Here is a 19670-nt window from a genome sequence, read left to right on the forward strand (position 1 = left end):
TGAGAAGATTCTTACAGATAACGGGACAGAGTTCTGTAATGAAGAACTAAGGGAGGTAGCGAATGCTTTCAATATCCAACTGCTCACGACGGGTGCAAACTCGCCGTGGCAGAATGGAACAAATGAAAGGAATCATAAGATCACAGACCAAATTGTCAAGATTACAAGGAAAACTTATCCGAATATGAGTCTTGAAGTTGCATTGGCCTGGGCAGTAACAGCAGCTAACTCATTATCCAATGTCAGAGGATTCTCTCCTTACCAATTAGTATTTGGAAGACAGATCAAGCTACCAAATATTCTGGATGATCCCCCACCAGCATGGGAAGAGCCTACCAAGAGCAAGACTCTGTTGGAAACGCTTGAAGCCATTAACAAGACAAGAACAGAGTATACCAAGGCTGAAAGATGTGAAAGATTGAGGAAAGCACTCAAGACCAAGATCAGAGTAGCTGATACAATCTATGAACACGGTGATATTGTATACTTTCAGAAGGAAGGGGAAGATACATGGAGAGGTCCTGCGAAAGTTGTGTTCCAGGACAGCAAAGTGATTTTCATAAGGATAGGGAGCATTTACTACAGAGTAAGTGCCAACAGACTGATCAAAGCAGGTGAAGAGCTGGTAAAGGAGATGAACAGGAAAGAGCAAGAGAACACAGCAGAGCAAGCTGAGAATGATGAAGACATCATAGCAAGTGAAGTTGAACGTGAAGTTGCACAAGAGGAAGAAAGAATTCACAATACCAGAGGTAGGCAGAAATTGTTGGATCTTGCATTAGATGAACAAGAACGAGTGACAAGAAGTCTAATGGACCATGTTCAAAACAATGACAAGGATAAGCACTTCACAGCTACAGATCTCAAAGCTGACAATAAACAGCAATCTTCTACAGATCAAGAGATAAGAGATCATGAGAAGGATAAGAATGAAGAAACCAATAACCCGTCAACAGATACAGACCAAGTGAACCATGGCAAGAATGACTTACCACAAAACACAAATAAATCACCAAGAGACACAAATGATCCTCTACTGGAGAACACAAACGGTGAAAAAGATGACAGCAAAGAGGATGAGAGCAACAAAGAGAAAGAAAGAATTCCACTGCGTAACACAAGAGGCTTGAAAAGAAGGAAGAACAGCCAAAAACCTACACCCACTTTCAATGATGATGGAACATTACAAAATGCCAAACATGTTCTCAAGCGCAATGACAGGATTGAAATTCTAGAAAAAGGAAAGTGGGAGAAAGGAAAAATTCTTAGTCATGGAGGGTTCAATATTGAGCTTGATAATGGAGAAGTGTTCCATGATGAGGTATCAAAGCGGGATATCAAGTATGAATCCAATAATGATCAAATGGAAGCTGAAGATGTTGAAGTTATGACTGTAATAAAGCTAGATAACGGCAGAAATCTTGAAATATCTGACATTGAACAAAGAAAAGTAAGAATAGAAAAGGAGGAAGAGACTGCATATCTAATGATATGTAAAGAGATACTAGCTGTAATGGTTCCAGCTGAACAAAGGAACTCACCAGCATGCCTACAAGCAAAATATGATGAGCTCAATAAGCTAAAGGCCTTCAACATTTATGAAATAGTAGATGATATAGGTCAAGACAGAATAACTACTACCTGGGTTCTTACTGAAAAAGGAACAGAAAAGAGAGCCAGACTAACGGCTAGAGGCTTTCAGGAAGAGACAGACTTTCCTACAGACAGTCCAACAGTTCAAAAACAGTCAATCAGACTGATATCAACTTTGGCAGCAACAGAAGGATGGGCAATATACACAACTGACATATCATCAGCTTTCCTACAAGGAAGCCAGATGGATAGAGAAGTTTTTGTAAAACCTCCAAAGGAGGCCAATATGCAAGGTAAACTACTCAAACTGAACAAGTGCCTATATGGGCTGAAAGATGCCAGCCGCAAATGGTATATGAGAGTACAGGATAAGCTCAAGGAATTAGGTTTCAAAAAGTCACCTCTAGATAAAGGACTTTTTTACATGATCAAAGATGACAAGCTCATTGGTATAGTTGGCATACATGTAGATGACTTTTTTTATGCTGGCACAAAGGAATTCATTGACAAAATCATGCCTGAAGTGCTAGGAATATTCAAAGTTGGAAAACAGGAGACTAAGCAATTCATGTACACTGGTTTTCTATTTAAGCAGGACAAGGAAGGAATCACAATAGACCAAGATAAATATGTGGATGATGCCAATATTCCCAAGGTTGATACAAAACTGATCAAGGACAAAGCTAGAGAGATGAATCAGGATGAGCTGACAATACTCAGACAAATAACTGGAATCCTAAATTGGACAGTCAGAGCAACACGACCTGACCTAGCATTTGATTGTGTTGATTTGTCAACAAACTTCAAAGGAGGTAAAGTTGAGAAGCTTAAAGAAGCCCAAAGTTGTTTTCAGAGAATGAAAAAGAACAAAGTGACAATTAGAATCCCGTGCCTTGATAACCTAGAAGACTGCCAAATATGGGTATACACAGATGCGGCTTACCGCAATCTCAACAACAATACTGACAGCTGTGGTGGATATGTCATTTTCATAGTTAACATCAAAAATGGAAAGGCAGCTGTAATAGAATGGAAAGCAAATAAACTAAAGAGGAAAGTACACAGCACTCTTGGTGCTGAAACTCAAGTTTTGTCATTAGGCTTAGATGCGGCTCTAGGTGTAAAGACCCAGATCAAGACGATTACAAACGGCAAGATTGATCTAAAAGTAAGAGCCATTACTGACAATAAGTCAGCTAGGGACGCAGTCTATTCAGAATCTGAAGTGCAAGAAAGGATGCTAAGAGTGGACATCGCTATTATTAAAGAAATGATTGAGGAGAAGAGAATCTTGGAAGTCCAGTGGATAAAAGGTCAAGATATGCTAGCAGATATCTTGACCAAGAAAGGAGTCAAGAAGGAACCGCTGTTGGATGTGATTCAAAATGGAAGGATGTCAAAGAACACCATGGACATCATTCTAAACTAAAACGAATAATCAGAAAAACACAATGTATATAAATGAATTGTAAATAAACGAATACCTTTATTGTAAAAAATTTATAGGTACCAACACAATATAAGATTTGGCAACACTTTCGAAGAGAAAAGCGTAAAAACACAGATCCCAGTAAAACAAATGCGCGGCATTGCACCTAAAGTTGAAATTATTGGGATCGGCCCGTGAGAAAGCAACGCACAAAAGTCAGATCTCGGAAAAACGAATACGCGGCATTGCATCAAAATCAAAGTTTTCACCTACACAGGCGCGACGCCATTAGAACAAACGCGTGAAATTTCAAGAAAACAGTGAAAAGTTAATGTTTCATAGAAATAAACAGTGAAAAACAAATTTTTAAAGCATAATATAGTATAAAATTCAAACAAATTGCCTGCGTGTTCTGTTTTATTGTCGCATTTTTCAAATTTTTCCGTCAGAACGAAGTTTTTTTTTTATCCTGATTGAAGCCCAATTTTTTTATTACATCCAGCACGAAACAAGAATATTTCAACCGTATATAACATTTTCTATTAAATTATGTTTTTTTGGAAAAAATCCCAGCTTGTCTACGAAAAATTCATGTCATGCCAAACAAACTTCAAACAAATTTTCTCCTTCCATTAGTACTCATCATTGTTGTTTATTTTTCAGATAATAGACAGAATTTTTATCAAGCTTGCCCAAAAATGCCGCCAAAGGACTACATCTTTGCTAGTTATATGATGCCCCAAAGAATTTGGGATGAAAACATGACCCGTGCCAAGTGGATATCCCTTAAGAACTATGATATTCGTACATGTACTGATACAATCCTGGATGCCGTTAATGATCAAAGCGAAAGCAAAAATATCATCATCCTAGCTTATCAGAAATGGGCAGGGGCACTAGAGAACAAGAAACTCACAAAGTACATGGAAGAGATTGTTAAGAAGCAGGAGAAAAATAAGGTCATCTTTGGGAGTGCCATGTTCATTCCAAATAGTTCTGTTGTATGGAAGAAGGTGGGAGATTTAAATGAAAGTATCAGATGGTACAATGAGAAGTTGGGCATGCCGCCTCTCAACATGCACAAAATGGGTATGTGCTGGGTATCTGAGTCTGACAAGACCCTGAGGGTGAGGGGAACTTCTTTTGTAGAGTTCCAACTCGGCTTGGGTTTGGGAATAAACCCAAGCTACGAGTGTCTGGTGAAGATCAAAAACCACATACTTATTGCCCTGGACAATACTTTCTATGGGAATGCAAGCAAGCGTAAATCGAGCTCAGTGAGGGTAAGAGTTCCCCCTCCTCTTATCGAAACTGAGGGATATAGGTTTAACGAGTATCACCGGCAGAGCTTGAAGACCGTAACTTGGGAGGAAGGCCAAGATCAACAGGAGGATACAGGAGGTCCAAGTTGACATGGAGTCAGAGAAGACCGGAAGGCTGGCATTCTTGGGATATTTACAAAACTGCCACGTGGACAAAGGAGGAGAGGGAGAGAGTTTTGGAAGAGTTTTTAGATGAGCTTCACCAATCTTCAGAACGCCCTACATGGGGAGAACAGGTCAAGGAGGAGGTGAAGGAGGACGTAGAGGAAGAGGCCGTGGCTGATTTGATTGTTTTCTCTGAAGATGAGGGTTTTGAACAAGGAGAGATGGAGGACAGAGAGGTTGAAGTTTTGACAAAGAAACTAACACTTGGAGAAAGCGAGGATAGAGAGAGAGAGGATGAGGACGAAAAAGAGGTGGAAGAAAAGGATGAAGAAGATTGTAATGAGAGTGAGCTTGAGGCTATAGAGGCAGCGGATATAGAGAACAGTCACGAGAGGTACAATAGGATTAATGAAGAGCTGGTCCTGCAATACAGGAAAGAACTATCATCCAAGAACGTTCAACTGTCCAAGGAGAAAACAGCCACTAAGCAATGGAAGGGAATGGCCAACAAGGTTGAGGAGGAGAAGCATGCGATGGTTAAAGATCTTGAATACTACAAGCGTAGGGTGGAGGTGTTGGAGTCACAAGTTGAGAGGATTAACAACGAATACTACTTCCTCAAGGGTCTCTATGAACACGGGGGAAGGAAGAGAGAGTTGAAGCCCACTGGCAGGCAGTATGCAAAGTCTGGAGATTTCGTTGTCAAGAAAGATTAGGTAATAGACCAAGGATCACACAAAAAGTTTAAGAATTAAACAGTTTATAATTAATGTGAAGATTAATATGTAACAGACCAAAACCTATGTTTTATCTAGGTATGTTTTACCAGTGCTCACAGACCAAGTATTAAACTGGATGTCTAATCTACACAAGAAGAAGAGGCCGACTTTAAATGACCAAGGGAGGACTCTTCTGCTAATCACAAGCATCCAGTGATCCTAGACCAAGAATAGTATTTTATCTAATTTTAATATAAAAATATATTCATGTGTATTTTATCTTGTCTATTTGATATTATCATTTTTATGTACCTATGAAGCTTTTATACATTCCAGAAATAGTTTAGTTTATTCTGGGGTTTTACTTTATTCAACATTAAGTCATAGACCAAGTATTTGTGAATTTTACAGAAATACAAGATGCTGTCGTCTACCTGGATAAATGGTTACACATGTTTGTTTTGTGGTGAGTCACGCTACTTTTATTGACTTTCACACAGTTACTTTTATATTAAGATATATTATTATCACTCTATTATAGTTATTTATAGCATTGTATTATAAACAGCTTTCCGCGGATATACAAATATATAATTATGCCAAAGGCATGGGCTAATAAAATTGGTTTTAATCTTATGATTGTACATTTTTATATTCGTAGAAAATTGGGTATAATACGATGATGTACATCATTTTTCAGTATAACTGAGAACCGGTTTTAATCTAGCGGATATTAATAGGTTTCGAAGTCATACTGGAAGAATACTTACAGGTTTCTGTGGCGTAGTCAGGGGTGTTGTATCAGTCAAAGACGTGTCTGCCTGAAATATAATAATTATTTATCGCATCGTATCATAGACAGCTTTCCGCGGATATCAAAATGAAAAATTATAAGATTAAAACTAGTTTTGTTAGTCCCGAGGGACAAAAGGCCCGGGCTAACAAAACTTGTACCTACTAATTTTATGATTTTTACTTTAATATTCGTGGAAAGTTGTCTGTAATAAGATACTATAAATGATTATAACGAATAATAATCGGTTTTGAATCCATACTCGCTTCGTATTATAAACAGCTTTCCGCGGATATAGAATGTACAATTATAAGATTATTCCCGAGGTGCCCAAGGCACGGGCTAAAAAAATGGTTATAATCTTATGATTGTACATTTTTATATTTGTAGAAAGCTGAATATACACTGTAAAAAATAATTTTTTTCATTTAGTATCAATTGATACGATGGGGTTGTATTAGACCTGGACCCGTAAGTGAATATATAACACCATGTAGTACTATATACCGTAATAACTATTATTATACAGAGATATTACGTTTTTAGTATCAATTACAAATTACAGAGTAACAAAAATTACGAACCAGAGTATTAAAAGCTTCCTTCTAGCGTTTTGAATTTTATTCCATAGAGAGTATTAGATAATACTATAAAATGCACATTCTTTATTTAGTAATACATATTACTCCATAAAACACTAAGTAATACTCAATACAGTATTGGAATCTTCATTTTATCGTAATGAGGTTTTTTTGCTAGAACGTATGGGATGATGCTATACAGAAATGAAATGAATATATAGTATTATCTGATGCTAATTTTTTTATATATTTTTAACAGTGTAATACGATGCTAGGCATAGTTTTTTCGTATGAATGAGAACCGGTTCCTATCCACCGGATTCGAATGAATACGAGAAAAATGATTATTCATTGTCTTTTTATTCATACCTATACACTTTAAAGTCCCAAACAAAAATATTGATCAAAGTAAGCGACTAAAAATCAATTAGACTAAGTATTTTCGGTAGATATACAAGAAAATTAACAAAATGTTAATTGTAGATTTTAGTATAACATCAAAGACGAAATTAAAATATCTAAAAATATGAATTTTTAAAAGAGATATTATTCAAATAAGAATTAAGAAAATTTCAATAGCGCCATAAGTCAACTTCTAACGTCACAATACAGGGATCTAAAGGGATAAGACAATGATCGATAAATTAATGTACATCCCCAATGATCATACACAAAATTAGAACCTTCTGTAGATTACAATTAGTGGTTGAAACGTTTTGACGCCCAACTTAATGAAACAACCATTCAAAATCAATAAGTGACCAAAGTTGTTAGGCCAACGAATAAGAAAACTTTAATTAAAAACTTAGGGCACTATTGTAATAAATATCCTAATTCGTAGTTCTAAATTAGTCCCAAAAGTCAATTGCGACAATTCATCAGGTTAAAAAAAAACAAGTTTTAAGCCTTATTATATATCCCTACACTTATAGCACTATTAAATCCTTTTAAAATTTCTAAAGAATCACAATTAAATTTAAAATGCTTCAAATATGAAACTAATAGAGTTACATAAATACCAAATAACTCTTGAAAATATCAAATAACTAGGTAGGTAGGTAGTTAGTAATATCTTAAAATTTTAATTAATATTTTATACAAATTAAATATTGTAATATCAAATTAAAAAATAAAATGTTAGATACCTAAACTCTTTTATAATAATTTAAATTGCATTTTATTATAGTAAGGGTACTAAAATAATAAGGGGGGGGGGGGCAACCATCTCGTAATCAATGAGTAAATGGCACTTAGAATTCGAATTTCCATATGAAATTTTGCATTTTTTCCATTTTTCAGATTTTGCCATATTTCAGAGCAAATTAGTCACGAAACCTTTCTCCACATAATACTCTTTTCCGCTTCAAAACGTTATCAAACGATTCTAGCCGGTAGCTGTTGATACTAGAAATTTAAAAAATGGCTATTGCTATCATTCCACATAAAACTAAAAAATATGTTTTAAAAAGTTAATTCCTACGTAATTAATGATAAATTTGCCCAGAAAATAGGCAAAAAACGGCTAAACGGCTGAGCCGCCAGCCGTTACTTTTCCAACTTTTTGTTCAATTTAGGGAAAATAGACCTACCAAGGGTTACTCATGCAAAATTTCAGATCAAAATTCGAATTCTAAGTGCCGTTTCAGAGTTGTCATTTTGGGCGGGCGATTTTGGGCCGCCCAATATAAGGTCCTTTTGGGCAGTTTTGGGCACCCCCCTTTTAGGGGGAGAGAAAAAGGGGAGGGGGTTAAAAAAGAGGGGGGGGCTGGCCTATTTTTTGGGTGATATCCTTATACTAAAGTAACAAGATTTGTGTCTGTTTGTTTGTGTGTCTGTACCAAAGGATCTCGCTAACCTCTGAACCGATCGGGTTCTCCTTAACAGGGTAGCTTCTCATGGGTTCTGTGAAGGTTTATAACTATTTTGGGGGAGGGTACCACCACCCTCCTAAGAGAAATCGCCCCTAGAAAAAAATTACACTCCACCCAAAACTTTTTCTAAAATTTTTTAAACTAAAAATAAAAATGGGGGGAGGAAACCCCCCCCCCCAAAAAAAAAAACATTATTCCCCCCCTCAATTTTTTTTTACTTTTTCTTTTCAAATCTAATATAATAATTGGATTATCAAATTTGACTCTCCCCTCCTCAAGTGCCCCTAGAGGCCTCTAGGGCCGTAGTCGCTAGTTAACTATATATATAAGTAAGCTTTTTTTGTATCTAGAGAAGGATTTCGCTAACTGCTGAACCGATATAGTTCTCCTTTCCAGTGGAGCTTTCATAGGTCCTGAGATGGTTTTAGGCTATTTTATTTCTAATAATAAGTCTAGGTATGGTTTTAGGCTATTTTATATCTTTTTTATATGCTTTTTACGACATTTGCCCAAAAAGGGTGCCCAAAACCACTTTTGGGCGCCCTAAACCCTTTTGGGCAATTGGGCCGCCCAATATCAAAAAAATTCGACAACCCTGTGCCATTTACTCATTGATTACGAGATGGTTGCATTAACCCCCCCCCCTCCCCCTTTTGTAAACAAACAAGAGAAGTTTTTATAAAACTTTGGGGACTAGTGTAATAAACAGTTTATCGTGCCCTATCCCTCTGTTAACAAAATTTACCTTATTGTTTTGTTTTTGTTTCTTGACACTTGACACAATAGACAGAGCAGGAGAATTCTTGAGGCTTTCAGCCAAGGATTGCAGCTCTTTGAAACTTTTTTTATATCCACTTTCGGCCAACTAAAAAATAAAAAAAGAAAAATGAACAAACGGACAAAGTGAGTTTCAATGCAGATGTTCATTTGTCTAGAAAGAGAAAGAATAGGCAAAAATCAAAGAAAATCAGGAAACCCTTTTAGTTTTATGACTTTTGAAGCATGGTCGACAGACAAAACAATGCATACATGTCATAAGAGACTTCACTAAAAATTTCAACTCTATTTCTTCAATAGCAGCTGAGAAAATAACATTACCCCTAAAGTGCTACGGGCTGACTGACTGACAGACATTGTGAATTATAAATTAGCTTCGCTGATAATATTGAATACATTAATTAAGGCAAATTTAAACATTTTAGTAGACAAGCCAAAACCCTTAAAACAAGTTCTTAGAAGTTTCAAAACGCAAAATAAGAAAGGGGGTAATTTCTTTCGCGTATTTTCCGTAAAGTTGTTTGTTACCGTTTAGTCAAATGCTTGCATTATGTCAAACTGTTCTTAATTATGATCAAATGTACATATATGAAAGGGTTATAATTAAAAACATAAGCGCATTTGACTAAACAGTAACATACAACTTTACAGGAATACGCAAAAAAACTACTCTCAATGTACAAAAACATCCATAAGTAGCGAAGCTCTTAAAATATCTTGGAATCGATCTAGCACCCCAATTAATAAACATATCTAAATAAAACTTGGTGAATATGTAGAATGTCATATAAATTACTCTCTGAAAGTTTCAGCCTTCTATCTTGAATAGGAATTGAGAAAATCACGAAAACTTGAAAATCTAGGAATCTATCTAGTACCCCAACTAACAGACATAAGGACAAAACAATGTATAGATTAGATGGACATGTGTCATAGGAATCTTCACTAAAATTTTCAGCTGTCTATCTAGAAAATCACGTTTCCCCCATAGCGTTACGGACTGACGGACATACAAAGTGAATTATAGAGTAGCTTCGCTACTAAAAAGCGCCAATGTTGCTCTGCTCACCTTAGTAGCACTACCAGGTATGGTACTGTGATTATTAGTATCCATTGGCACTGTAGTATCAGCAGCCAGGGTTTCATTATTCTCATGATCATTCTCCATCTCTTCATCATCCAGTTTTGTTTCCTCATTTTCCTAAATACAACATTCATAATTATTAGTTTCCATTAGCACTGTAGTTTTTTAACTGTAACTGGTTTTTTCCACAATTTAACCAGTTAAAACCAGACTTTTGAATTGTCCGCGGACTTTTTTAGAGAACCCGGACTTTTGCCAACCCTGGTTTTGTTTCCTCATTCTCCTTAATACAACATTCATGATTATTAGTATCCATTGGCACTGTAGTGTCTGCAGTCATGGTTTCATTATTCTCATGATCATTCTCCATCTCTTCATCATCCAGTTTTGTCTCTTCATTTTCCTTAATATTCATCCATTTCAATAGTTTTATGCTCAGACAAACGAACATAAAGATATTTCGTTACTACGCTTTCTAAATTACTCTCAACTTAAACAGAAATCATGCAAAGTTAGAAAGGGGGGGGGGGGGGGGGCGAAAGTGACACTTTTTGAAACCAAAACTAAAAGTCAAAGGAACTCAACTAAAAAAAAGAGTTACAGTTCTGACATTTTGCATGGCAGTTGCTTTAAAGGGGTACAATATGGAACTGTGAAGAAACGGCGGCGCAACCGCCGAAAACCGCCGAGAAGAGGCACAAAAAAATTCGACGGGAAACGGCGGTTTGCGGCGGTTGCGCCGCCGTTTCTTCACAGTTCCATATTGTACCCCTATAAAGCAACTGCCATGCAAAATCTCAGACCTGTAACTCTTTTTTTAGTTGAGTTCCTTTGTTGACTTTTAGTTTTGATTTCAAAAAGTGTCACTTTCGCCCCCCCCCCCCCTTTGTTAGACAATTTTAACATGACTACATTAACGATAGGAGCTATGGAATGACCTAAAATGTAGAACAGTGTCGCAAATATCCCATGTAATAAAATAAAAAAATCCCTTGAGCTTTCTTTACCTGGAAATCTGGTTGGGGAAGCTTGGCTTTGGTCAATCTTGACTTTGTCTTGTTTGAGGCAGCTGACCCTGAGTCAAGAATATAATAAGATCACATATTTGATGAAACATTTCATTAGATGTTACAACAGATTAACATGTACTCTAATAAAGTGAGATACACGTCGTCCACCCATCCATTCCCATCATAAAAGATGATGGAACTGACCAATAAATTATGTCCATGTTAGCAACCTAAATTGACGACAATATTTCTCCTTACATAATATCCACATATATTCTATATCCATTCTTATTTTATCCTTGCCTGCATCATTCAAGGCTGTTTTATGCATAGTTGACTGGTTCACTAGCTTGCTGGGATTATAGGTGTAGGGGAAGGCAGCCTCACCCACCTTTCTTTCTTCACTCCTGAAAAAATTTACACCAGTAGAAAACAAAAAATGCTTGAATTTTATAACTTGTGGTATGTAGTTCCAAGTAGTGTTGCGGATCCGCATTGATTGTATGCGGATCCGGATCCTCCAAATATGGTCAGTGCGGTTCCGGATCCTTGACAATAAAAATAAAATCACCAACCAGTGGTATACGAAAAGGGAAGGGGAGATTATATACAATGTGAGAGAAAAGAGTGTGGGAGTGAATCAGCTGATCTTAACAAGGTTACCAGATATTTCAAAATTTGTAAGTGACTATTTTATATAAATTTAGGTAGATAAGATTTTTCCATAAAGGGGGGGGGGGAAAATGTGGTGACTCGTGCCACGACATACCAGCAATTTTATTTTGGGTGCTACTCCCTTAGTTTTAGAGATAATTGGGTGAAATCTTTTGGGCTGGGTCACTAATTACCCCAACTAGAGGTATCTTTCAAAAAAAACGGCGGCGGGTCCGCCGCTCCCGCCGTTCGCCTCCATTTTCCGCCGCCGCCAAAAAAAAAATTTTTATTGCATTTCTCGCCGAATTAGGCAATTTGGAATCATTTGAGACCATGTTATTTTTTTCAAAAATTTTTCCCCTTATAACCAACCCTGCAGGGGGACTTAGTCATTTTTTTCAAATTCTCGTTTATTAAGGTATATCTTAAATTCAGTGCCTCTCCTAAGCTTTAAAAGATATTGAGACAAAACCTTTTGAGGTAAATCAGTAAAAAATATTTGAATAAAAAATGGCGGCGGTACCGCCGCTCCCGCCGTCCACCGCCATTTTCCGCCGCCGCCGCCAAAAATTTTTTTATTGCATTTCTCGCCGAATTAGGCAATTTGGAATCATTTGAGACCATGTTATTTTTTTCAAAAATTTTTCCCCTTATAACCAACCCTGCAGGGGGACTTAGTCATTTTTTTCAAATTCTCGTTTATTAAGGTATATCTTAAATTCAGTGCCTCTCCTAAGCTTTTAAAGATATTGAAAAAAAATCTTTTGAGGTAGATCAGCAAAAAAATATTTGAATAAAAAATGGCGGCGATACCGCCGCTCCCGCCATCCACCGCCATTTTCCGCCGCCCACAGGACGGCTAGTAAGGGGAAAAATTTTTGAAAAAAATAACATGGTCTCAAATGATTCCAAATTGCTTAATTCGGCGAGAAATGCAATAAAAAAATTTTTTGGCGGCAGCGGAAAATGGCAGTGGACGGCGGGAGCGGCGGTACCGCCGCCATTTTTTATTCAAATATTTTTTACTGATCTACCTCAAAAGGTTTTGTCTCAATATCTTTAAAAGCTTAGGAGAGGCACTGAATTTAAGATATACCTTGATAAACGAGAATTTGAAAAAAAATGACTAAGTCCCCCCGCAGGGTTGGTTATAAGGGGAAAAATTTTTGAAAAAAATAACATGGTCTCAAATGATTCCAAATTGCCTAATTCGGCGAGAAATGCAATAAAAAAATTTTTGGCGGCGGCGGCGGAAAATGGCGGTGGACGGCGGGAGCGGCGGTATCGCCGCCATTTTTTATTCAAATATTGGATCATGTTACTTGTCGATGCAGCGCTTATCACATGTTACTTGACGATGCAGCAAACACATACATGTTACTTGTAAGTGCAGCAATATCCCCCCTCCATTTCCTATAGAGATACTAATATGATTATAAATAGAAACAATTAATATTAATTCGTTAGCTCAACATTTATTAGTAATGGTTTTGAATATATGCAAAAACAGTATTAAATAATTAAACATGATATTGAATAGCAATCTGGTTGCACAAATTGTAAAATGCATTATCATTATAGCGATCCCTCCACATGTATTCATCCAAATAACTTTGTAAGAAGGTTCTGTGACAACCTCTCATTGCTTCAAGATGAAGGAAGTTGTTTGGGGTTTTGAAGTTCTTTAGAAATGACTAAAAAGCTATTTTCAATAAAAATATAACTAACATTGTCTGCCCATCTCCTTTTTTTTATCTCCCTTTATCATGTTACTTGTAGATGCAGCTCTTATAAACATGTTACTTGTAAGTGCAGCGCTGCATCGACAAGTAACATGATCCCAAATATTTTTTACTGATCTACCTCAAAAGGTTTTGTCTCAATATCTTTAAAGCTTAGGAGAGGCACTGAATTTAAGATATACCTTGATAAACGAGAATTTGAAAAAAATGACTAAGTCCCCCCGCAGGGTTGGTTATAAGGGGAAAAATTTTTGAAAAAAATAACATGGTCTCAAATGATTCCAAATTGCCTAATTCGGCGAGAAATCAAATGCAATAAAAAAATTTTTTTGGCGGCGGCGGAAAATGGCGGCGAACGGCGGGAGCGGCGGACCCGCCGCCGTTTTTTTTTGAAAGATACCTCTAGTTGGGGTAATTAGTGACCCAGCCCAAAAGATTTCACCCAATTATCTCTAAAACTAAGGGAGTAGCACCCAAAATAAAATTGCTGGTATGTCGTGGCACGAGTCACCACATTTTCCCCCCCCCCCCTTTATACCCCAGAATCCGGATCCGCATTTTTTTGCGGATCCGGATCCTTGGACTCAAAAAAATGTGGATCCTTGCGGATCCGGATCCGCAACACTGGTTCAAAGATATTTCTAGACGCACAAATGACAATAGATGTACAGAATATAGATATTACCCTATTAAAGGCATACATTCGTAAAAACAGAAGTGATTTCGGCTGTTTTTCATAAGTAGTAATTAAATAGTTCCACCCCACTCAGGGTGGGCATACAAAAAACCCACCCAAAAAAACCCACCCAGGGTTTTTTTAAAAACCCATTAAAAAAACCCCAAGGTTTTTAGGGTTTTTGAAAAAACATTGAAATTTCACGTTAAAATTTACAAATTAAACCTCTATTTACTCAAAGACTAGGATCTTATAACAATTTAAAGCAAATTTTACCTAAAAAACATAAAAAAAATATGAAGTAATTACATAAATGATGCTCTAGGTACTTATTGTTCAAATGTTTATGAAATTACTTTCTCTCAAAACTTAATTTCAGAAAACGCTTTGCTAGAAAACAGTAAAAGTGTCGACTATGACGTCAGAAAAAACTAGCAATTAACCAATGAGAGGCCGCTATATATTTTACCATTGTGAATACTGGCTTCTCATTGGTTAATTGTTAATTTTTTCTGACGTCATAGTCAGACACTTTACTGTTTTCGCTTTGCTACTAAATTGATGATATATAAATTGTGTAAAGGGGGGGGGGGGGGGGTTAATGCAACCATCTGGTAATCAGTGAGCAAATGGCACTTAGAATTCGAATTTTGATCTGGAATTTTGCATGAGTAATCCTTGGTAGGTCCATTTTCCCTAAATTGAACAAAAAGTTGGAAAAGTAACGACTAACGGTTGGCGGCTCAGCAGTTTAGCCATTTTTAAAACTATTTTCAAGGGAAATCATCACGAAACCTATCTCCACATAATACTCTATGCTGCTCCAACAGCTGAGCCGTTAGCCGTTACTTTTTCAACTTTTTGTTCGATTTAGGGAAAATAGACCTACCAAGGATTAATCATGCAAAATTTCAGATCTAAATTCGAATTGTAAGTGCCATTTGCTCACTGATTACGAGATGGTTGCATTCAACCCCCCCCCCCCCTTACATAATCATAATTGATTTTTTAAACTAAAACATAACAATTTATGAAAGGAAATAGTTACAGTGGCGTGCAGAGGGTATTATTAAGGGGATGTAAAAAGGAAAAGACCTTAATAATTTCTGTGAGGGGGGGGGGGGTGTTGACAGCTTAAGAATAGAGGAGTAGGTTCCATGTTTTGAAGCTTTTAATCTCCCCTCCCCCTTAATAGAATATTTTGTGCACCATTGCTAATAAGGGTTTATAATTGATCGGAATGCCAGCTTTCTTCATTATCTATCTTGTTTATTGTGAAATCTTGCTTAACTTTTACCTACAACAACATAAACATTAATATTTCATCAATATATCAAATGTATTTGACTCCTAAATGAAAAAACCCAATAAAACCCTAAAAAACCCATAAAAACCCAGGGTTTTAAGGGTTTTTACGGGTTGGGTTGGGCTTTTTTAAAAAACCCTGGGTTTTTCCCCACCCTGACCCCACTCCCCTTTAAAGCTGAAAATACTATATTTTTCATATGCCTATTCATTAAATAAATCTTAGAAACATGAGAATATCTCAGAGTTATAGGGGACAATGGACTGTTTATTAAATTGGTGTCCAAAGTCTTATGTTAACGGGTTTTTTTTGTTGGCTTAACAACTTTGGGGACCATACCTAGTAAATATTAAGGGGGGGGGAAGTTTTGCCACTTTCGCGTAATCCGTGATTATTAGGCTAGGTATTGATGTGAGACTATAGGTTATTTGGGATAAAAGTTTACTTTTGGGTAGTACTTCACGTATATTTAATCATTTTTTGGATAGGTCTCCAGGTTCAGGTGCTGCAGGCTGGAAGGTGGTTTCTGGACAGGTAAAAAAAATTTAAAATTTTTGTTTGAAGAGTTAGAGATCAAATTATTAAACAAAATATGCATCTTTATGGATATTATTGACATATAAGAAGAAAAAATTAAAATCGGCCTCCAGGTTCAGGTGCTGCAGGCCTCCAGGTCAACTCTGGACAGGTAAAAATCAAATTTTTTATTTGAAGAGTTAGAGGTCAACTTATTAAACAGAATATGCATCTTTTTTTATATTATTGACATTTTTGAAGAAAAAATTAAAATCGGCCTCCAGGTTCAAGTGCTGCAGGCCTCCAGGTCCACTCTGGACAGGTAAAAAAACAAGTTTTTTATTTGAAGAGTTAAAGGTCAACTTATAAAACAGAATATGCATATTTTTTGATATTATTGACATATTTGAAGAAAAAATTAAAATCAGCCTCCAGGTTCAGGTTCTGCAGGCCTCCAGGTCCACTCTGGACAGGTAAAAAATAAATTTTTTATTTGAAGAGTTAGAGGTCAACTTATTAAACAGAATATGCATCTTTTTTTATATTATTGACATTTTTGAAGAAAAAATTTAAATCGGCCTCCAGGTTCAAGTGCTGCAGGCCTCCAGGTCCACTCTGGACAGGTAAAAAAACAAGTTTTTTATTTGAAGAGTTAGAGGTCAACTTATAAAACAGAATATGCATTTTGTTTGATATTATTGACATATTTGAAGAAAAAATTAAAATCGGCCTCCAGGTTCAGGTGCTGCAGGCCTCCAGGTCCACTCTGGACAGGTAAAAAAACAAGTTTTTTATTTGAAGAGTTAGAGGTCAACTTATAAAACAGAATATGCATCTTTTTTGATGTTATTGACATATTTGAAGAAAAAATTAAAATCGGCCTAAAGGTTCAGGTGCTGTAGGCCTCTAGGTCCACTCTGGAAAGGTAAAAAATAAAAAATAAATTATTTGAAGAGTTAGAGGTCAACTTCTAAAACAGAATATGCTTCTTTTTTTATATTATTGGCATATTTGAAGAAAAAATTAAAATCGGACTCCATGTTCAGATCCTGCAGGCCTCCAGGTCCACTCTTGACAGGTATAAATTAAGTCTTTTTATCTGGAAAGTTAAAGGTCAACTTATAAAACAAAATATGCATTGTTTTGGATATAATAGATATACTTGAAGATAAAATTAAAATCGGCCTTCAAGTTTAGGTGCTGCAGGCTTTCATTTTCAGGTATTTTTGCTTTTTTTCCTGTTTTAAAACATGGTAGGTAGGTATCATACATTTTTAATTTTTTATATGGACAGTGACACTTTTACCTGGATCCTGGTGAATGCTGGTTGTTGCCGGCTAGGTGAATATCTCAAATGGTTATTTTGGAATTTAGAAGAAAGATTTCGAAATAGAATAAGTTTAAAACTTAAAATACAATAATATAGTGAAATTTAAGGACCTGGAGCCTGTCTGGACACACATTTTGAAGCCTTAAATGATTAATTTTACTATATTATCTTATTTTAACCATTTTTAAATACATACCTTTCCTCTAAATTCAAAAATTACCTTGATATTTACCTGGCCAATGGCCAACAGCGGTCACTGGGATCCATCAAAAAGTTTCAATGAATATGATAACTACCAGGTTTAAATAAATATAGAATAGAAAAAAAGTAGGGGGGGAATCAAATAAATAGAAAATATACCTGAAAATAGTCTCTAAAGTTCACCTGGAAGCCTGCAGCACCTGAACCTGGACGCCAATTTTATTTTTTTTTTCTTCAAATATACATGTAACATCTAAAAAGATGCTAATGTTGTTTTAAAAACTGACCTCTAACTCTTCAGGAACACTCTTTTAACCTGCACAGAGTGGACCTGGAGGCCTGCAGCACGTGAACCCGGAGGCCAATTTTAATTTTTTCTTCAAATATGTCAATAATAACAAAAAAATGCATATTCTGTTTTAGAAGTTGACCTCTAACTCTTCAAATAAATTTTTTTATTTTTTTACCCGTCCTGAGTTGACCTGGAGGCCTGCAGCACCTGAACCTGGAGGCCGATTTTGATTTTTTCTTCAAATATGTCCATAATATAAAAAAATATGCATATTCTGTTTTATAAGTTGACCTCTAACTCTTCAAATAAAAAATTTAATTTTTTACCTGTCCAGAGTGGACCTGGAGGCCTGCAGCACCTGAACCTTGAGGTCGATTTTAATTTTTTCTTCTTATATGTCAATAATATCAAAAACGATGCATATTCTGTTTTATAAGTTGACCTCTAACTCTTCAAATAAAAAACTTGTTTTTTTACCTGTCCAGAATGGACCTGGAGGCCTGCAGCACCTGAACCTGGAGGCCGATTTTAATTTTTTCTTCAAATATGTCAATAATATCAAAAAATATGCATATTCTGTATTATAAGTTGACCTCTAACTCTTCAAATAAAAAATTTGATTTTTACCTGTCCAGAGTGGACCTGGAGGCCTGCAGCACCTGAACCTGGAGGCCGATTTTAATTTTTTCTTCTTATATGTCAATAATATCCATAAAGATGCATATTTTGTTTAATAATTTGATCTCTAACTCTTCAAACAAAAATTTTAAATTTTTTTTACCTGTCCAGAAACCACCTTCCAGCCTGCAGCACCTGAACCTGGAGACCTATCCAAAAAATGATTAAATATACGTGAAGTACTACCCAAAAGTAAACTTTTATCCCAAATAACCTATAGTCTCACATCAATACCTAGCCTAATAATCACGGATTACGCGAAAGTGGCAAAACTTCCCCCCCCCCCCCTTGGTTTGTTCATTAAATTAAGTGTTCAAACGATTATGATCAACAGAAAGGTTAACTTTGTGTATAATATTAGGGGATGTACATCAATTTATCGGTCATTGTCCTATCCCTTTAGATCCCTCACGCTTGGTTTTTTATTAAATGAATAAGTTAGGGTACAATGTTTGGCACTTTCGATATAAGTAAATGATAATAAAAAACCCATAGAATGCGATAATAACTTCAGAAAAATCGAAGAAAATAGTTTTAATACTTAATTAACGTTTTTAAGTTTTTCTTCAAAAAGTTTAGATAAGATGCCTTTAAAAGTCGTCTATGATTTTGTCAGGGATAAAAATGTAACTTTAAAATAAGAATTACAACATATTTTTTCAATTAGTACAAAGTAAAATTTTGAACATTTTATTGATCAGTATATTTTTTAAAATGTGAAGTAGAAACCTGAATATTTTATCATGAAAATTGTGTTATGATTTGATTGTCTGCTAGATTACAAGAAAAAAGATACTGACAGTACTTGTTGGTTCTTTAAAAATAATTAGGTAGATTACTTTCAGAACCCCTCTTTTTGCAACGTTATTTCAATAGAACAGAGCCGTAGTCTTAGTGTACTCAATATCTAGACAGCCAACCATTGTTTTAGAATTGTTCAATTTTTTTAACTTCTGATAAAAACAGAATTAATGGTATTTTTGTAAATATT

At 35.9% G+C, this 19670-nt stretch overlaps 2 protein-coding genes across 2 annotated transcripts in view; one reads left to right on the top strand and one right to left on the bottom strand.

Moving 5' to 3' along the window:
- The window catches only part of LOC145327167 (DNA topoisomerase 2-binding protein 1-like), an 82448-nt gene that overhangs the window by 12797 nt on the left and 49981 nt on the right, over positions 1-19670 (bottom strand). Inside the window, exons 21-25 of the mRNA XM_080170736.1 lie at positions 11588-11691; positions 11282-11349; positions 10260-10391; positions 9159-9278; positions 5939-5989 (exon numbers count right to left, since the gene is read on the bottom strand). Coding sequence (XP_080026862.1) covers positions 5939-5989; positions 9159-9278; positions 10260-10391; positions 11282-11349; positions 11588-11691 — 475 coding nt within the window. The remainder of the gene's footprint in view (positions 1-5938; positions 5990-9158; positions 9279-10259; positions 10392-11281; positions 11350-11587; positions 11692-19670) is intronic.
- LOC145325537 (uncharacterized) lies at positions 3721-5653 on the top strand. The gene is made up of 3 exons (XM_080168514.1): positions 3721-4305; positions 4371-5165; positions 5265-5653. Exons 1-2 carry the CDS (start codon positions 3721-3723, stop codon positions 5163-5165), a joined length of 1380 nt encoding a protein of 459 aa, XP_080024640.1. The 3' UTR covers positions 5265-5653.

Source organism: Acartia tonsa, chromosome 8, assembly GCF_053477335.1.
Source record: "Acartia tonsa isolate MP-2025a chromosome 8, ASM5347733v1, whole genome shotgun sequence".
Taxonomy (NCBI): Eukaryota; Metazoa; Arthropoda; class Copepoda; order Calanoida; family Acartiidae; genus Acartia; species Acartia tonsa.

Coding starts and splice junctions, on each gene's coding strand:
- LOC145325537 (XM_080168514.1), top strand. CDS start 3,721: ATGCCGCCAAAGGACTACATCTTTGCTAGTTATATGATGCCCCAAAGA. Junction 4,306..4,370: donor GTAAATCGAGCTCAGTGAGG/GTAAGAGTTCCC, acceptor TCACCGGCAGAG/CTTGAAGACCGTAACTTGGG.